General features: G+C 37.5%; 1 protein-coding gene across 9 annotated transcripts in view; it reads left to right on the top strand.

Annotated features, from left to right (window-relative positions):
* The window catches only part of KIDINS220 (kinase D interacting substrate 220), a 92696-nt gene that overhangs the window by 12936 nt on the left and 59913 nt on the right, over window positions 1–19847 (top strand). For 5 of the 9 annotated variants that reach the window (XM_088841177.1, XM_088841175.1, XM_088841173.1 and 2 more), the window contains exons 3-10: window positions 3682–3780; window positions 4913–5011; window positions 8080–8178; window positions 9070–9171; window positions 11777–11875; window positions 13736–13933; window positions 15585–15683; window positions 18774–18872. In XM_088841177.1, the coding sequence (XP_088697303.1) occupies window positions 3682–3780; window positions 4913–5011; window positions 8080–8178; window positions 9070–9171; window positions 11777–11875; window positions 13736–13933; window positions 15585–15683; window positions 18774–18872 (894 nt within the window). The remainder of the gene's footprint in view (window positions 1–3681; window positions 3781–4912; window positions 5012–8079; window positions 8179–9069; window positions 9172–11776; window positions 11876–13735; window positions 13934–15584; window positions 15684–18773; window positions 18873–19847) is intronic. The other 4 variants (XM_088841178.1, XM_088841176.1, XM_088841174.1 and 1 more) reach the window with 1 other exon arrangement.

Here is a 19847-nt window from a genome sequence, read left to right as displayed (position 1 = left end):
CATCAAGAGGTTCTTTAGTTCTTCACTTTCTGCCATAAGGGTGGTGTCATCTGCATAGCTGAGGTTATTGATATTTCTCCCAACAATCTTGGTTCCAGCTTGTGCTTCCTCCAGCCCAGCTTTTCTCATGATGTACTCTGCATATATGTTAAATAAGCAGGGTGACAATATACAGCCTTGACGTACTCCTTTTCCTGTTTGGAACCAGTCTGTTGTTCCATATCCAGTTCTAACTATTGCTTCCTGACCTGCATATGGGTTTCTCAAGAGGCAGGTCAGGTGGTCTGGGATTCCCATCTCTTTCAGAATTTTCCAGTTTATTGTCATCCACACAGTCAAAGGCTTTGGCATAGTCAATAAAGCAGAAATAGATGTTTCTCTGAAACTCTTTAGCTTTTTCGATGATCCAGCGAATGTTGGTAATTTGATCTCTGGTTCCTCTGCCTTTTCTAAAACCAGCTTGAACATCTGGGAGTTCATGGTTCACATATTGCTGAAGCCTGGCTTGGAGAATTTTGAGCATTAGTTTACCAGTGTGTGAGACAAGTGCAGTTTTGCGGTAGTTTGAGCATTCTTTGGGATTGGAATGAAAACTGACCTTTTCCAGTCCTCTGGCCACTGCTGAGTTTTCCAAATTTGCTGGCATATTGAGTGCAGTACTTTCACAGCATCGTCTTTCAGGATTTGAAATAACTCAACTGGAATTCCATCATCTCCTCTAGCTTTGTTCGTAGTGATGCTTCCTAAGGCCCACTTGACTTCACATTCCAGGATGTCTGGCTCTAGGTGAGTGTGAGTGATCATACCTTCGTGATTATCTGGGTCATGAAGATAGTTTTTATACAGTTCTTCTGTGTATTCTTGCTACTTCTTAATATCTTCCATACCATTTCTGTCCTTTATTGAACCCATCTTTGCATGGCATGTTCCCTTGGTATCTCTAATTTTCTTGAAGAGATCTCTAGTCTTTTCCATTTTATTGTTTTCCTCTATTTCTTTGCATTGATGACTGAGGAAGGCTTTCTTATCTCTCCTCGCTATTCTTTGGAACTCTGCATTGAAATGCCTATATCTTTCCTTTTCTCCTTTGCTTTTTGCCTCTCTTCTTTTCACAGCTATTTGTAAGGCCTCCTTAGACACCCATTTTGCCTTTTTGCATTTCTTTTTCTTGGGCCTGGTCTTGATCCCTGTCTCCTGTACAATGTCACGAATCTCCATCCATAGTTCATCAGGCACTCTGTCTATCAGATCTAGTCCCTTAAATCTATTCCTCACTTCCACTGTATAATCATAAAGGTCTTGATTTAGGTCATACCTGAGTGGTCCAGTGGTTTTCCCACCTACTTCAATTTAAGTCTGAATTTGGCAATAAGGAGTTCATGATCTGAGCCACAGTCAGCTCCCGGTCTTGTTTTTGCTGACTGTAGTGAGCTTCTCCATCTTTGGCTTCAAAGAATATAATCAGTCTGATTTCGGTGTTGACCATCTGGTGATGTCCATGTGTAGAGTCTTCTCTTGTGTTGTTGGAAGAGGGTGTTTGCTATGATCAGTGCGTTCTCTTGGCAAAACTCTACTAGCCTTTGCCCTGTTTCATTCCGTGCTCCAAGGCCAAATTTGCCTGTTACTCCAGGTGTTTCTTGACTTCCTACTTTTGCATTCCAGTCCCCTCTAATGAAAAGGATATCTTTTTTGCCTGTTAGTTCTAAAAGGTCTTGTAAGTCTTCATAGAACTGTTCAACTTCAGCTTCTTCAGTGTTACGGGTCGGGGCATAGACTTGGATTACTGTGATATTGAGTGGTTTGCCTTGGAAACGAACAGAGATCATTCTATAGGGCCATAGATTCACCTACTTGGCTTTAATTTATGGATTATACCAATGACTTTGATATTTCATTTTTTTATCCCAGTTGATTAGAAGGCAGGAACATGCTGTAAAAAGGAAGTCAGAGACATTAGCACTGACAGAGGCAAACCTGATATAATGATTGATGTCTGTAGTTATGACTCAGAATCATAAACATAATGTTTAAGTTAATCTGTTTAACAAGTAGCAGTGTGCACGTTACTTTAAGAAAAAATGGTTATCATAAAGTTATAATCAAATATAATATTTAAAGGATAAACTTTTCACCTGGAAAATCTAGTTATGCATAATATCTCATTCTCTAATGACTGGTTGAATGACATGTGACTACCACATGTAATTTAGCATCCATCATTATATGAGTGTCTGCATGTAACTCGATTTACTTGTGTACCTTAGCTCAGTCTTTGTGTTTCTCTTGTATTCTTACAGTAGCATGTGTTGTTACTAGGATTATTTGCTTGTTCATGTGTTGCCATTAGTAGATTTGTAAATTCTTCTGGACTTTGCTCACTCATGTAGTCAACAAATATGTGAACACCTGTGTGGCAGTCACTGCGCCTTGCCTTATGGGGGCAGTTTCAGTATTCAACAAAACAGACATGCTTCCCACCCTTGGGGAGTTTGGGGCCTTTAGAGGAAACACAATAAAGTTGTTCATCATGCAAATAAAGGTGTAAGTACAAACAAGGATTAGCATGGTACACGGCATTAGAGCGGGTTAGCAAGGCTTCCCTGCGGGGTTGGTGTTTGACCCAGATGGCTGGGGTAGAGGGGTCTAGAGGTGGGAAAGAGCTTGTGTACAGTTTGAGGGCACACGTGTGAGGAGGAAATGCCCTGGCACAGGTTTCAAGGTAGATTTTCATGGACCACAAGCCATGTAAGGAGTTTGGTTCTTATCCAGAAGAGCCTAGGAAACAATTAAGGATTTTAAGCAGTGGGGTATTGTCACATTAGCATTTAAAAAAAATTACTGATGTTTTTCTGCACATTGGTATATATTCAGTAAGTAGGTGCTTAATCTATCAAATGGAACTTAGGTTTTGGTGTAATTTTTTTCCTTATATCTTGGTATGTTTTGGTACCTTTAGTACTGCCACTGTTATCCCAGAGCTTCTGGTCTGTTTCATGTCACGGCATGTACAGAAAATGATCGTGTGCGTACCGGACTTGGGATAGACGAAGCTGACAGCAGGAGGGAACCTGTCCGAGGATCCAGCTGTCCAGGCCCTGCCCTGCGGTCTAAGGGCTGCGGGAGCCTGTGTCTTACTGCCGTGACTCTTTCTTGGGACAGGCTGGACAGCGCTGCTGTAGCTAGCTAGTAGGAACTTTAGTGTAATGAGTTAAGGTTATAAGGGAAGGCTTCAAAAAACTCCATGATATTGCAGTATTGTTTTTACTGTTTTACTTTTCTCCCTCTGGTCCTGATAAAAACATCTTATATACACAGAAAAGCCACATTGTGTATCTCATTCTAGCTGTATTGTTAGAGGATTTGGTTGCCATAGATATTCTGAGATTATTGTATAAATTGTGGAAATTGCTTTTCAGTGCCTAGTATTATACATGTTGCTTATTTTGAATAAAATTTCAGTGCCCAAAACAGATTATGAATGCTATTGTAAGAAAAAAAAAAGGCATTTTCTCTTTGACTTTCATATTATTAGTAAACTGAAAACTTGAATTCAGAGGTGTTTCTAAATTAAGTGCTGTAAATAGAGCTTAACATCATGGAAATGTATGGGTGGTATATTTAACTGGTGTTTCAATTAACATGCAGCATCCTGAATGTTTTCTGTGTCTCTTCTGTCTCTAGTGTGGCCAGACTCCATTGATGATAGCTGCTGAACAAGGCAATCTGGAAATAGTGAAAGAATTAATTAAGAATGGTGCTAATTGCAATCTGGAAGATTTGGTATATATTGATTTACTCGTTTGCCTTTTTCTTTTCTTTAATTTTGCTGCTTGGTTTTAAGAAGTGATTCAGAAGTAATAGATTACAGATTGTTCTTCTGCTGTGTATCAACATTGCTCAGCAATATGCTAACTCGATTTTTTAAAAAGGGTAATACAGGAGAGAAATTTTTACCTTCATTGAGAAGTCTCAGCTCTTTGTGTATTTTTTTATGTATAGATAGCACTCACTGAATAAGGAGCACATGTAGCCACTCCAGTATTCTTGCCTGAAAAATCCCATGGACAAAGGAGCCAGGTGGGCTACAGTCCATAGGGTTGCAAGGAGTCGGACACGACTGAGTGACTAAGCTTGCACACATATACACACACTTAAAATTAAATGCCTGTCTGGAAGATGGTGCTAAGTAACTCCCCATACTGGTATCTTATTATTATAAACTTCATTACCTAGGATAAGTCAGAAAGATGTGGTCCCTTCTGATACCATTTGTGAAGGATAAATCACTATTGGAGAGGCTTACTTCTCTGTTTCTGAGGAATTATTTTTCAGGGTCACATGGCCATATCTGTTTTTCTGTTTGTCTTTATAGTTCAAATTGATGATACTGAATTGATGATTGAAATTGAATGATCATTTGAATTAAACGACAGTACACGTGAATAAAAGGATAGAGTACTTGCAGCCTTTAAAAAATAAAGGAGAACAGTTCTTTATCACATAGTTTCTGAACCCATCACATGGGATGGTTTTAGTTTAATAGTTTGTAAATATACTTTTTTATTTGATTACAGGCTCTTGAATTTCAATTTATAATAATGGTTGAAGCCACACGGATTAACTTTGAGGTTTTGATACTCATTTTTTCTCCTTTTTAAAAAACACAGTGATTAAAAGTCCAGTGAAAAGACTGCACAAGAGTTGTGAAGCCATTTCTACATCATTATAATCATATAGGTAGAGAGATAAATTCTTAACAGATTTTATGATTCAGTATTATTTCAGAGTAGCTTAGAGTGTGTCAGATCATGTCAATTTGGTTTGATCATCTGATATGTAAATTCAAATTTACCTGACTTTGGAATGTTATTTTTTGTTTTGAAATGATAACATTTGTGTCTGTATGTTTAAGGATAACTGGACAGCGCTTATATCAGCCTCAAAAGAAGGGCACCTGCACATTGTGGAAGAACTGCTCAAGTGTGGGGCTAACTTGGAGCACCGGGATATGGTATGGACACTCTTTACAGTTGCTAATCAGCTGGAGTCTTATAAACAGTAATAGATATTTGTGAAGTCTTGTATTTTTGTGTGTCAGGTGACATTGTTTTTAGGGTTGGGCATTGAAATGACCCTCCAGAATGCTTTAAAACCCAGGTGATATAATGTACCTCCTTAGAATACTCTTAATCACATTTTCTGTTTATTTCAGAGTTTAAAATTCTGAAATATTAAGACAACACATAATCTTTATAATGTATCAATGAGAGAATTGTTTTCTTTAAGGAGAACTTTAAGAGGGACATAGTATAGTTTTGAAAATATTTTCAGTGCTTTAAGTTATGATATTCAGAATAATATTTATAAGTTTATTTTAAAAATGTAACTGTTCAGATATGCCCTCTGTACACATTACAAGTTTCTCAAGATCTGATTCTTAATCATTGTAGCTCTTATTTGATCTTGGCATGTGCCTAAAGCATAAAGGTGAAGAAAAGGATCGTGAAGGCTTCTTACTCTACAAAATGTTGAAATTGAACTGCCTTGATGAAACGTGTATTACTTTGCTGATGATGCTTTATGAAGTACAGGTGGTCTGAATTTTTAAGAAACTTCAGCATTCCACCACCTTTCACTTAATATTATACTGTACAATATAATTTACACAGTGTTCTTGCTTCTGCAGTATTATACTTATTCTCAAAACCCATTGAAGTGATTGGTATACTTATTTTTACAGAAAGATACAGAACTATTTGTATCCTTCCTTTTGCTGAAAAGAAATGGAAGTACATCGCTATAAAAGTTTAGGGAGAGATGGTGGTGATGTCAGTAACCTAGGCAAAGGATGGATACCTGACAGGCAGGAGGAAAATGTAGTGTTCTTATCTTATTGGCATGTAAAGTAGAAGAGAAATTCATGGAATCACCTAGTTCCCAATATTTTATTAAAAGCACCATACCAGTTTATCAGGTGAATTAATATATTTTTCTGTTTTCATAATTCCATTACATTTAGTAATTGAAATTGAAGAAGAGTTCTCTCTGTCTCTCTAAATAAATATCTATATGTAGATATATATTTTAAGATTTCCTTTCCCTGATAGCTCAGTTGGTAAAGAATCCATCTGCAATGCAGGAGACCCCAGTTCAATTCCTGGGTTGGGAAGATTTGCTGAAGAAGGGATAGGTTACCCACTCCAGTATGCTTGGGCTTCCCTTGTGACTCAGTGATGAAGAATTCATTTGCAATGTGGGAGACCTGGTTTTGATCCCTGGGCTGGGAAGATCCCCTGGAGAAGGGAAAGGCTATTCACTCCAGTATTCTGGCCTGGAGAACTCCATGGACTGTAGTGTCTGTGGTGTCTCAAAGAATCAGACATGACTGAGTAACTTTCAGTTTCTTGCATTACAAAATGCTTCAGGCTCAGATTCATGTTATATTTTCCCTGCCTTATTTCCGTGATTCTCCCTCCTGGAATCAGTTTCCCAAGGGGCCTTAGTTCTTGATATTCAAAAGTGATAATAATCTAGTTGTCAGGTATACTTATTGCTACTGGGCTGTCTCTGCTTCTTGTCCTCCTCAGTGGATAGATGTAGAAAATACGTAACTCTTGCATATACGTCACATACGTCTAATCTGTATATCTGTGTGTGTATATATATATATTAATAAAGAGACTCGGTTGATATGTGTGCGTGTATGTTTTTTTGATGAAAAGACTTAGTTGATTACTGTGAACTGTGAACCCAGTCTACTACAGCTGTCTCCATTTTCTTAATTTGTAACACTCTTCTGACAGTGAGAAATCTGACTCTCACTCTCTACACAGAATATTTATTTGTTCAACTCTATAAACAAATAGTTTCAGAATTTCTAACCCATACCCTGAGAAAAACAGATTTGCTACTAAATACAGTGTTTATATACAGTTCTTTTTGTCTGTAGCATTACAGAATTCAGTCAAAATACTTCTTTCTGACATTACCTGGATCAGGTTCTAAGTAATTGTGGGAAATACTTATAATTAATTCATCCTGGTCTGTATTCTGTCTGTCTTTCCTACATTCTAGCTGATTTTTAAAAGATTTACATACAATAAAATTCACTCTCTGGCGTTCAGTTCTGTGGATTTTGACACGTTTGTGACGTCATTCATCCACCATAGCTCTGTGCAGAGCAGTTCCATTGCATCAACTGTAGCCTCATGCTGCTTCTTTATAACCACCCCCTCCACTGGCTCCCCATTCTGTGGCTATCACTGTCTGTTTTCCCTTTCCATAGTTTTGCCTTTTTCAGATTAGAGCAACGTATTTTACCTCTTAGTTATGATGAAATAGAATCAAAAGGATTAACTGGTTTATATTCTCAAATTTGGATTGGTCCCAATACTGACTTTTTTTTTTAAGCAAACAAAACATTCACTTCTTAGTATAATTTGATTACATTTGTCTCTTTTATTGAATTGCATGATAGCTAAAGAGAACACTGCTAAAACTAAGAATGTTGCTTTGTAGCTTAGAAAATAGGAAGTTACCATGCTGTTAATTTATACTTAATGACTTTGCTTGCCCCTGGAAATCATGATCTATAGATCATTGCCTTTGTATGTTCTCTTTCTTAGCAAGAGGTAGGATACCGATCTAGAATTTATAAGATGGGTTTAGATGCAGGAGTTGAATGGGATGGCTGGAATCCGTCTCTGGAAAAAATCTAGACTCACACCAGGAGGAGAGTATCTAGGGATATAGAATGTTTGCTGAAGGAAAATACTTAAACAGCCAAAATAAATCTTGGAAATTTAGAAGAGTCCAATATGAATGTTTTCTGTATCAATTTCCAAAAATATAATACAAACTTTGGAGTAATCATTACTGGACTTAAGAGACTGGACTTTGTCCAGATCCTATTGTGTATTTCCCTGGGGAGCTTGGGTATTTAGAACTACATAGTAGTGATTTCATAAAACTGGTTTTATAGAGAATGTTCACAAAAGAAGCTTCATTAATGACATTTTTGTCCTTGGAGACAGTCCAGTGTTTTATTTCCCTCCTCTCCCCTTTTTTTTTTCCCTGAAGGGAGGATGGACGGCTCTTATGTGGGCTTGTTATAAAGGCCGTACTGAAGTGGTCGAGCTGCTGCTTTCTCATGGTGCCAACCCAAGTGTTACTGGTCTGGTAAGCGTTAACAAAAAATTCATCTGTAATAGAAGTGGTAAGTTCTTTTAGGAAATACTTAAGATTGGGTGTACTTTGGGCTTCATATTGGATAAAATGATCTAGATCTTACTAAAAATAATAATTCGGAATGTGATTTCATAAAACGGGAATTTTTTTCTCAAGCTAAGCTTTTTTTTCTCAATTTTTATCAACAAAAAAGCAACTTAAATGTTAATTACAGCTATATAACATTTCAAAAGGAGATTTTGAAATCCTTATGTCATCTTGCCTGTGTTCTATGGGTATGCATTCTTAACCTAAGCTCTTTTAATGAAGAGAGACATTTACCAAATACTCATGCTACTTTTCTGTACATTCTTTTTGGTCGTTATACATGCATTACTGCTTTGCTTGAAGCTTGCTCTGACTGCAGATTAAGTAATCATTTTATTGATGGGGGGACTCCTTTCACAGTGCTTATGTATGTCAAATCATCATGTACACTTCAAATACCTTACAGTTTTATTTGTCAATTATGCCTTAATACAGCTGGGAAAAAATCAGTTTTATTCAAGTTGATAGAAGGATTATAGAGAAAGGTTTCACATTCTTCTTAGTCTTGTCTGTTGGCTAGATAATTACATTAAGTGTGTTGAATTTATAAAAATAAGCATGTTCATAATATATATCTATTTAAGGTTGGGTACATTTCAGTTCTCAGTTACATATTATGAGATTTATGTGTGTTTTTAATGGCCTGTGACTTGACTTTTTAAAAAAATATTACCTTGTATTGCTCCCTGTGTTATTTACTCTTCTTAGCAAATGTGTGCTATAGATATCAGCCTAAAAGACTTTTTCTTCCCTTTCCTCCCTGTCTACCTCCCTGCCCGTCTGACTGTCTCCCAGCAGTACAGTGTCTACCCAATCATTTGGGCAGCAGGCAGAGGCCATGCTGATATAGTGCAACTTTTACTGCAAAATGGTGCCAAGGTCAACTGCTCTGACAAGGTACGTCAACAGGATCTTCCAGGTTCAGTTCATGTTGTGTCCACTCAGTGTGTCTAACTTACAGGGATTTTTATATGATCTCATGAGACTGCAGTGATGTATCTTATGTTTATATTTATTAATATATTTTATAAAGGCATCCATCTCATAGATGTGTTCCCTATAGGTATTGAAATTGAAAGTGTTAGTCACTCAGTTGTGTCTGATTCTTTGTGACTCCAGGAACTGTAGCCTGCCAGACTCTGTCCATGAGATTCTCCAGACAAGAATACTGGTGTGGGTTGTCATTCTCTTCTCTAGGGGATCTTCCTGACCCAGGGATCGAACCTGGGTCTCCAGCATTGCAGGCAGATTCTTTACCGTCTGAGCCACCAGGGAAGCCCAGATTGGTACTCAGTATCTTTCCATTGTCTTTTATATTACATTCATCATTCTCAGGAAAGTAGAGTTGATTCCCTAGCTTCATTATTTAAAATTTTCTGTTGTAGCTCTTCTTTCTATCTTGGGTCCTATCTACCTTCTCTGTATTGTTGCCAGATTATCTTTTTTAAAAAAAATTTTAATTAATTTATGGCTGTGCTGGGTCTTTACTGACGGTCGTGAGCTTTCTCTAGTTGTGGCGAGCGGGGGCTATTCTGTGTTGCGATGTGTGGACTTCTCACTGTGTTGGCTTCTCTTGTTGTGGAGCATGGACTCTAGAGCACAGGCTTGGTAGCTATGGTACACGGGTGTAGGTGCTCCACGGTATGTGGTATCTTCCTGGACGAGGGAACGAGGGATCGAACCCATGTCTCCTGCACTGGCAGGTGGATTCTTCACCACTGAGTCATCAGGGAAACCCCAGATGATCTTTAAAATTTAAGTTTTGTTCTTTCTCTCTCATGCTTACAATCCTAAGGGTGTCAGTCCCTGTTATGATGCATAAAGATAGTCTTTGCCTCCCCTTCTCCTGCTGTTTCTTCCCCAGACTGCCTTTGCTTGGCTGTCAATGATGCAGGTTCCTGAGTTCCTGGCAGGTGCTCTTTCACAGTGTGGAGTGCCCTCTCCTCCTTCTCTTCTTCGACTTCTATTTATCCTTCACTCTCAGCTCATGTGCCATCAGTTCCAGAAAGCTCCCCAGGATTTTGTTCTATTCAGTTTTTAAAAAATCCTTAATACCCCAAATGGGGCTTCTCACATGGCAGTAGTGGTAAAGAATCTGTGTGCCAGTACAGGAAACACAAGAGATGAGGATTTGATCCCTAGGTTGGGGAGATCTCCTGGAGGAGGAGATCGCAACCTGCTTCAGTATTCTTGTCTGGAAAATTCTATGGACAGAAGAGCCTGGTGGGCTACAGTACATGGAGTCAGCAAAAGAGTTGAACATGACTGAGCACAGCCCACATGTTTGAGAAATGTTTAATTATATCATTCTTTCTTGCTTTTGGGGAGCTTTTCTAGCATCTTTGGTTTCAAAGCCCAGGTTTTTCAATTGACCCCAGTCATTCTTCCCAGGCTCACTTCTTGCTATTGCTCTCCAAATACGCTGCACTTTTGAATGCAGAAGATAGTCTACCATTCTGTGAACTTTTATGAATTTCTGTGAAGTGTGTGTCTTTGTTTATTCTTTTCCCTCTGTTAAGAATGTTACTACCTCCTCTGCCTGATGAACTCATTTATTTTCTCAAGGCTCAGTTGAAATGTTATCTTCTCTGTTAAGTCTCCTTAACTTACCCAGTCAGTGTGGATGCCTCCTCTTCTGTACTGTCAGTATTCACTGTCCATACCTCCATTAGTGCCCAGAAGTTCTCTTAGTCAAGGCTGTTACAAAAAGTAGGCATTCATTAAGCGTGCATGTCAGTCTGCAGTCTCCTGTGTAGTCAAATGTCACTGCAAGTGTTCCTGTGTCTCTTCATTGCCATATGAATCTCCCCAAAGGTAAAGCATTGCTTTTATGCTTGATTTACATTCTCTGATGCCTTTTGAGTCATGTTGCAGCAGAACGTGCTTTTGAGTGCTGTTTCTCGGCTGACGTTTATTTTATCAGGCATAGAGGCGAATCTAGGGTGATGGTGAAGAGCACAGGCTGAAACCAGGCTTGTTGGGTTCGTGGGTTTCGCTTCACCTCTTAGTAGCTTTGTGACATCGAGCCTGTGATTAGCTTCTCGGGGTCTTGTTTGCTCATCTGTTAAAATGTGATACTGTGATTTGTACTTACTCTTGTGATGAGGATTACACGAGTTAACCTATGTCAACTAGTTAGAACCGTATTTGGTACTTAGCTGTCACTATTTTTTACTATAATCAGATTGTTCGACTTCATATGTCACAAGATACGGGAAGCAAAGAAAGTGTGTTGGAGATTAAAAGCTGTATGACTTTATGATGAAAATTGTCATTGATTATAAAACTTAAAGTTGGTTGAAATACATTTTATGCAGTGGTTAACCATCTATTTGGGAGAATAAAATAAGAAAAATATTATTCATCTAGGCTTAAAATTATGATTGGTGTAAACCGTAATCTAAAATACTCAATGTGATTTTTATCAAAATCCATGTTGAGAGCTTAGTTTCTTTTAATATATCTTCAATAATAATTTTAAATTTGTTAATTCTTTTAATAGTATGGAACCACCCCTTTGGTTTGGGCTGCACGAAAAGGTCATTTGGAATGTGTAAAACATTTATTGGCCATGGGAGCTGATGTTGATCAAGAAGGAGCTGTAAGTATCTTTTCTACCTAACTGCTGGTAGTAGAGAGATAGTTCTAGTTTTGAGAGAGAGAATATTTTTTCCTTAGCATATGTCTAGAAAAATTTCCTTACAGTGTCTAAATGATACTTAGAAAAACAAACATCATCTATTATCCAGGTAAATTTAGATATTATATATTACAAATATGTGCTCTTAAGGAGTTTTTGCCAATGCACATCAATTTTAGGAGGCTAACGCTATAAGGAATATCTTTTAGTAATCTTAGTGTAAATTAAAGTACTTCCCACATCAAATGATTTGAATTACTAATGTGGAAAGAATTTCTGTTCTTTCAAAATACCTTTTCTTTAAAATTTTAAAATAATGCCATAATTTTTTGATATTTTAAGCTGTAACTTGTTTTCCTTCTCTGATAGCTTTTAAAATATCAGAAATCAGTGGTCAAAACCTAGATAGCTTAAAAATTGGTTCAGTATATCTTAGCGACTAGGAGTTATGGATTCATTATTGAGTCCCTGCTTGTACCTGGCCTGTGCCAGATGTGCTGGGGGTACTGGAGGAGACTCTGTAACTTGTTTTCCTTCTCTGATAGATTTAAAAAATTCCAGAAATCAGTGGTTAAAACCTAGATAGCTTAAAAATTGGTTCAATATATCTTAACGACTAGGAGTTATGGATTCATTATTGAGTCCCTGCTTGCGCCCGGCCTGTGCCAGATGTGCTGGGGGTACTGGAGGAGACTATCACATCACTTTTCTCTTGAACTTCTAAGAATATAGTTAAAGGAGATGATGTTTATGCACAAGAAACAATACAGTCTTCTGTTAACATAATTATTAGATTATGTGAGGTGGATCATAAAAGAATTCTGAGAAGAGTTGCTAGCAAACCTGTGGCTGCAGTATAACAAGAGTGGGCTCTAAGTCATACTTGACTTCTTGGCATAATACTAACCAGCTCCTCCTATTTTCCATGGTGGCAGAGCTGCTAATTGCCAACCTTCAAGGGGTGTGGAATATGTTAGTGCTGTGTGGAGACAGTGCATGATTCTTACCCAACCCTGGAAGCCATACTGTTCACCTGCCTCTTTTCTGGGCAGTTTATCAAGTGGATGAGTGGCCTGTCTCTATGTTGACTGCTGAAGAATCTGAAAAGGCTATGTTATTTAATGTTGAGAGTTATGGCTTAGTTCCAGGGGCTGATATAATAACTAAAATATTTCTATAAGGAAATTGCATGCTATCTCAAACTAGATAAAAATCTCAAGAATAAATTTTAATATTTGTTTTACAGTGAGTCAGATTCTTGTATTAGGTGATTTATTGTTAATAAATTTAATGTGCAGTTTTTAAAAGAACCACTAAAAATAAGATAGTTTTGAAAATGTGGTTTCCGGGTCACTGTAAGAAAGAATATATTATACTGTTATTGAAATATTCTATACTTTTTAATTCATTGTTTAACTTACGTTTTTCATGTAGATTTTATTATAGACCGTTACTTGTTTGAAGTCTGTTAACTTTACTTTGGATTATTTCATTTAGAATGTGTTTAATTTTGAATCATCCTGTCAGCTATTTTACCATTCAATACTTCAGTGAGAGGATTTGTTCACTGTAAATAAGTCCAAATTTAGGTTGTCATTTAAAGATTTTAATGTCAGTCCTGACTGAAGAGAACTAACGCATCTTCAGGAATGGAAAATATGCTTCCTGACCACTTTTGGTATGTTTCTGGTTATTTATGTTGGCATTTTATTATCAGAAATAATTATAGGTCACCTGTTTGAAAACATCAGTTTTTGACTATTTCATAAATTAAGTTGTCTGAAATGACTAATTTATTGGACTTTTTGGTTTGTTTTTTAGAATTCAATGACTGCACTTATTGTGGCAGTAAAAGGAGGCTACACACAGTCAGTGAAAGAAATTTTGAAGCGAAATCCAAATGTAAATTTAACAGATAAGGATGGAAATACAGCCTTGATGATTGCATCAAAGGAAGGACATACAGAAATTGTACAGGATCTCCTTGATGCTGGGACGTATGTGAACATACCTGATAGGGTAGGTTGTCTAGAGCTTGTCTTCCAGTGGTGATGTTGATGGAAGGTACCTTAACTTCTCAACACCTTTCAGGATTCTTCCTGCATAACATATTTAAGATGTTTTATTTCTACCTTTAAAACTAACAAGTTAAAACCTATTTAATCTTTGTGAAGGGTGTTCTTTTCAGTTTTTTAAAAATAATATTATTTTTGAAAGTGTGATCTTAAAATCACCTTACTGTAGGTCTTGTTCATGGCTGGTGTTGTTCATTGTTCTAAGACTTTAGGTACTACCCTTACACTTAATAGAATTCTCAAGTTTATATCTCTTGCTCTGACCTCTTCTCAGAAGTATACACTTGCATGTCCATTTCCACTTAAACTCTCCATGTGAGTGTCTAATGGGCCTCTTAATTTTCAGCAAAACACATGTTTGTTTGATCCCAAACCTGCTTTTCCCTCAGACTTCTCCATCTCAGTAAGTGGTCCCACCATCTACCCTGTGTTAAAGATCCATACTGTACACATTAGTCTTGATTTCTCAGTGACCAAAGTCACTCCCCAGTCACTTTCTGTCACATCACTCTCTTTTATTTGCATTGCATTTGTCTTATTTTTTATTTTTGTTTATTGTATGTTGTCTGCGAGTCTCTTCTAGACTATACATTCTCCCAGAGCTGGGATCTTGTCTAACTTATTTCCTAGAGCCTAGAATAGTGCATGGCACATAAGCAATGGAGTATTTAGAACCTTGTGTTAAAATCCTAGTTTGAACCCACATTAATGCTAATATTCTCAAAGTGTTTCTGCCATGGGTTTATACTTTTAATGTAGTAGTTAAGATATTACATTGTGGCGTTAGACTCAGTTCTCAAGGTCCTGCATCTTGAATTGTAGCCCATTGGGACCCACTTAGGATTGAGATGAGCCATAGCTCATGGAATGATCCAACTCAAACCCATATAACTGATTTGTAATTTAGCAGTTAAAAAAAAAAAGGCCATTTACAGTATTTGAAGTAGGGAAAGATATAATTAATAATGATTATTGCTTGGTGAATATAATTTCAGGGCAGAGCTATCCTTATGAGGTAATGAACTTCATCTAAACCTTGTACTGAGGAATGAGTCAGTCCTGGGCACTCTTGGCCCATACTGCCAAGTAGAATATAGATTCTGTTCTGGGAACCAACCTTCTCCCTTAATTAAATGTGGTTATAAACCCATAGATGGCTCTAGCTTTGCAACTCCCTTTAGAGTCAGTGGCTTTTGTCAGATAGCATGATTTCAAGGGATTTGTGTTGCGTAATTTCCAAAGGTTCATCTGGTTCATTTTAATTTACATTTGTAATGAGAGGGTGCCTTCAAAATAGAATGGCTTGTTGTTCTGGGTGACTTACCTTTCTAAAGTTTTGTCCTGGAATTTCAGGTATAAATGTCCTCATTTTGATGTATAGTCTTCTGTCCCTTATTCTACAGGCTATTAATATCAGGTATTAATACTAGTTACCTAAAAACTTTGTTGTTTACAGAAAGTATCTGAGATACTTTTTTTCCAAGACATTTCCAAAAAAAATTTGTTGTATTAATATATGATTAATCTTAACTTCAAAACAGTATTTTTTGTTTTCCTCATCAATTATCTATGGTTTTTTTGTTTTGTCTCTTTAGAGTGGAGATACTGTCTTAATTGGTGCTGTCAGAGGTGGTCATGTGGAAATTGTTCGAGCACTTCTCCAAAAATATGCTGATATCGACATTAGAGGACAGGTGTGTGTGATTACAGACTGTTATCTGTGACTGTAATTGGTCATATGTTGGTTGATCATAATGTCATTCTTTGAGTTTTCCTATGAAGTTAAACTTATAAACACTAATATGTTTAATGGATGCCTATATTATTAAGTTTCACTGCCATTATTTTGAAATTTCTGTATTAATATAAAGTTAGATTTAGATAGAAATGAACCATAAAAAGCTCATGTTTTTCAAGTACACCTCCCATCAGTTCAGTCGCTCAGTCGTGTCCGACTCTTTGCGACCCCATGAATCACAGCACGCCAGGCCTCCCTGTCCATCACCAACTCCCAGAGTTCACTCAAACTCATGTCCATCAGTTGGTGATGCCATCCAGCCATCTCATTTTCTGTCGTCCCCGTCTCCTCCCACCCCCAATCCCTCCCAGCATCAGAGTCTTTTTCAGTGAGTCAACTTGTCGCGTGAGGTGGCCAAAGTATTGGAGTTTCAGCTTTAGCATCAGTCCTTCCAATGAACACCCAGGATTGATCTCCTTTAGAATGGACTGGTTGGATCTCCTTGCAATCCAAGGGACTCTCAAGAGTCTTCTCCAGCACCACAGTTCAAAAGCATCAATTCTTCGGCGCTCAGCTTTCTTCACAGTCCAACTCTCACATCCATACATGACCACGGGAAAAACAATATCCTTGACTAGACGGACCTTTGTTGGCAAAGTAATGTCTCTGCTTTTTAATATGCTATCTAGGTTGGTCATAACTTTCCTTCCAAGGAGTAAGTGTCTTTTAATTTCATGGCTGCAATCAGCATCCACAGTGATTTTGGAGCCCCAAAAAATCAAGTCTGACACTGTTTCCCCTGTTTCCCCATCTATTTCCCATGAAGTGATGGGACCAGATGCCATGATCTTTGTTTTCTGAATGTTGAGCTTCAAGCCAACCTTTTCACTCTCCTCTTTCACTTTCATCAAGAGGCTTTTTCGTTCCTCTTCACTTTCTGCCATAAGGGTGGTGTCATCTGCATATCTGAAGTTATTGATATTTCTCCCAGCAATCTTGATTCCAGCTTGTGCTTCTTCCAGCCCAGCATTCCTCATGATGTACTCTGCATATAAGTTAAATAAGCAGGGTGACAGTATACAACCTTGACGTACTCCTTTTCCTATTTGGAACCAGTCTATTGTTCCATGTATAGTTCTGACTGTTGCTTCCTGACCTGCATACAGGTATCTCAAGAGGCAGGTCAGGTGGTCTGGTATTCCCATCTCTTTCAGAATGTTCCACAGTTTATTGTGATCCACACAGTCAAAGGCTTTGGCATAGTCAGTGAAGCAGAAATAGATGTTTTTCTGGAACTCTCTTGCTTTCTCCATGATCCAGCGGATGTTGGCAATTTGATCTCTGGTTCCTCTGCCTTTTCTAAAATCTGCTTAAACATCTGAAAGTTCATGGTTCCCTTATTAATGTCTAAATATATTCAGTCCTGCAGTGAGACATGGCAGCACTTTGAGTGTGTGTGACTTGTTTTCTTTAGTGTTCTCCCTCTATTTGTCTTCTTCACCCGTGTATTGTTCTTCTATTTTTGTTTGTTTTTTAATCTTTCATCTCCTTTTCCCCATTTGCTTGCCTTTCTCACGACCACTTGATAGTGCCTGTGGGCTTTGTTTAAGGCAGTCACAGCTCACAGAGCTATGAAGGTTATTCATTTTAGGTAAAAGTACTCCTCAAGTTGTAAATTTATTCAGTATGTCAAAAGCTTTAGATCGAAAAAGAGAAATCTGTACTTTACAGCCCATTTTGCTGTTGGACAGTTTGCATTTCTGCTCAGTTTTTTCCTCGTGTACAAATCCATTGTTGAATCAAACTAATAAACATTACGCCAAATGCCATGAGAGTCTTTTAACATGAATCCCTTGCCTGTAAGAACCATGTGTTTTAGTTCGGCAGGTTTTAGTTCATTTAGTTTATACTTAAACTTACGCTTTTATGTAAACATAAAAAGTGATGTCACTTTTGATATCAGATAGTGTGTGGTTGATTGCCTAGTGAAGATTCAAATGTAAGAGTCTTGAGGTGGTGAAAGAGGGCATTAAGGAGAACTTTTGAGGGAAGGTAGAATTTGAACTAGTTTGAAAAATGGGTCGAGTTTGGATAAAGAAAGGCTGAATAATTCAGGCAAGGATAGTAGAATAATGGGATGAGAAAGTTCAGGAAAGTGGGAACGTGAAAGACTGTAGTCCTTAGCTAGTGAATAAATCAGGTTGTTAAGGAGGGTGGGATGGGAGATAGTAAAGTACAAAAGGATGTAGGACCAGAGAGGTTAGAGTGTCAAACTCAGAAGGTTCAGAAGCTGGTGTGCAGTTTTGAGAAGGGAACTGCGTTGAGAAAATCTTGGTGTAGCAAACAGTGAGATAGTGGCCGAAAATCATTCATTGAGGAAAAAATCATATTTTCACTAAAAGTAGGTGCCTTGATCACTATTTAGCCTTTCATCTAACTCCTTTGTGTCTGTCAATTCTGTTTTCCAACATTTTAATCTGTTTTTGTTTTTCTTCTTTAGCCCTGCTTTCAAAATCCATTTGAATCTATTTTTGGTGTTTGAACTAGATAGGATTTTAAAGGATCTGATGAAAATCAGTTTATGGGTGTGGGTGGAGATTAAGAAAGCTGAGAATGACAGAAACAATTCAGCTTGTGTTTGTGTAGTACATTCTCATGCATTATCTTTTGAAAAGATTGGGTAGATGAAAAGCCACAAGCCAAGATCAGAATATTTACGTGACTTCTCAAAGGACCAGCTCAAGTCCTGAAGACCTCCAACACAGTGTAGGGTCCTGAAACCTAATTGCATTCCAGAAGCATAGTTGACCCTATCAGCTGTGTGGGGTTGCTGCTTCCTAGTCAAGAAATGTTAAGTTCTCCTAGACTTCTTTTGTAAAGAATTTCCCACAAGTAAATGCAAGGTACAATAAGGATTACTATTATTTTCTATCATGCTGCTTCTTGGTAAAATATATTAATGCTTTCTGACAGAAATGTTAATACTGATGAATTTTTAATATTCTGTCTTATATGAAGTGATTGTTGATTTTTTAAATTAATACAGGACAATAAAACTGCTTTGTATTGGGCTGTTGAGAAAGGAAATGCAACAATGGTGAGAGACATCTTACAGTGCAATCCTGACACTGAAATATGCACGAAGGTATAAACGACATCTCTATCCTTTTAGCAGTACCTAATGCTGAATGTTAGTACTGCTTAATTTATTTTCAGTTTTTACAACTGTTTGGTATTAGAATGACAGTGATTTTACTGGTAGTGTTCTGTATTAAGTTGAGGAATAACTTTATATCCTTTTAGGAGTTGTGTATGCACAGCAGAATACACTGTGTAATTCGTTATTTTAATTAGATACTTTCAGAAAGTACAGTTTCAGCTGTTCATAAACTGTGGCCGGATCATTTACCCAGAATTACTTTATGCTCATGTTGTTTGGAATGCCAAACATGTTTCTTTTTAAAAGATCAGTTTGTGTGATTATTGGTTCCTCAAACCAATCACTTTAGTCTGTTTTACTCCATGTGAAAAGTGTAAAATTGTGTAAGACCTCAGTGATCATATTTGGCCTTCTCTGTAGTAGTTGTTGTGGAAAGTACCTTTGGAATTCTGAAATGAAATGGCAGGAGTTCTTCCTGAATAAAGCAACTTATGGAAGCACCCGTAATACAGCCCTGTTTCATCTACCAGAGATTTGGAGCAGTGTTGTCTGAACCAGTGATGGTGACTGCAGTGCCCTGGGATACCTTCTGGTTTGCAGGCCATGGCTCCTTGGAATCTTTTTTCTTTTGGAACTGTATGTCAGCTGCTCTGACCACATGTGGCTTCTGACCACATTTTGCTTTTTCCTAATTCAGTGCTGAACTGTGGTCGCCTTTCTCTTAATTTGGTTTTGAAAGCAATTAGATCATTCTTTAATAAGTAAGTAGTGGGTGCATCCGTTGCTTCTCCGAGTGATGTACAAGTATTTTGATACAAGTGGTTGGTTGTGGAAGGAAAAGCACTTTCTTGTTAGTTTTTGCAATTGTGTTTTCTTGAGAACATTTTCGATATAGACTGGGCAAATATTTAACTTCTTGACATGTGTTTATGTGACTTTAAAGACTAAAGGTATTAATCT

Source organism: Moschus berezovskii, chromosome 11 (genome assembly GCF_049115385.1).
Source record: "Moschus berezovskii isolate FMDL1 chromosome 11, NW_MosBer_1.0, whole genome shotgun sequence".
NCBI classification, from domain to species: domain Eukaryota; kingdom Metazoa; phylum Chordata; class Mammalia; order Artiodactyla; family Moschidae; genus Moschus; species Moschus berezovskii.
This window is presented reverse-complemented; position numbering and strand designations above follow the sequence as displayed.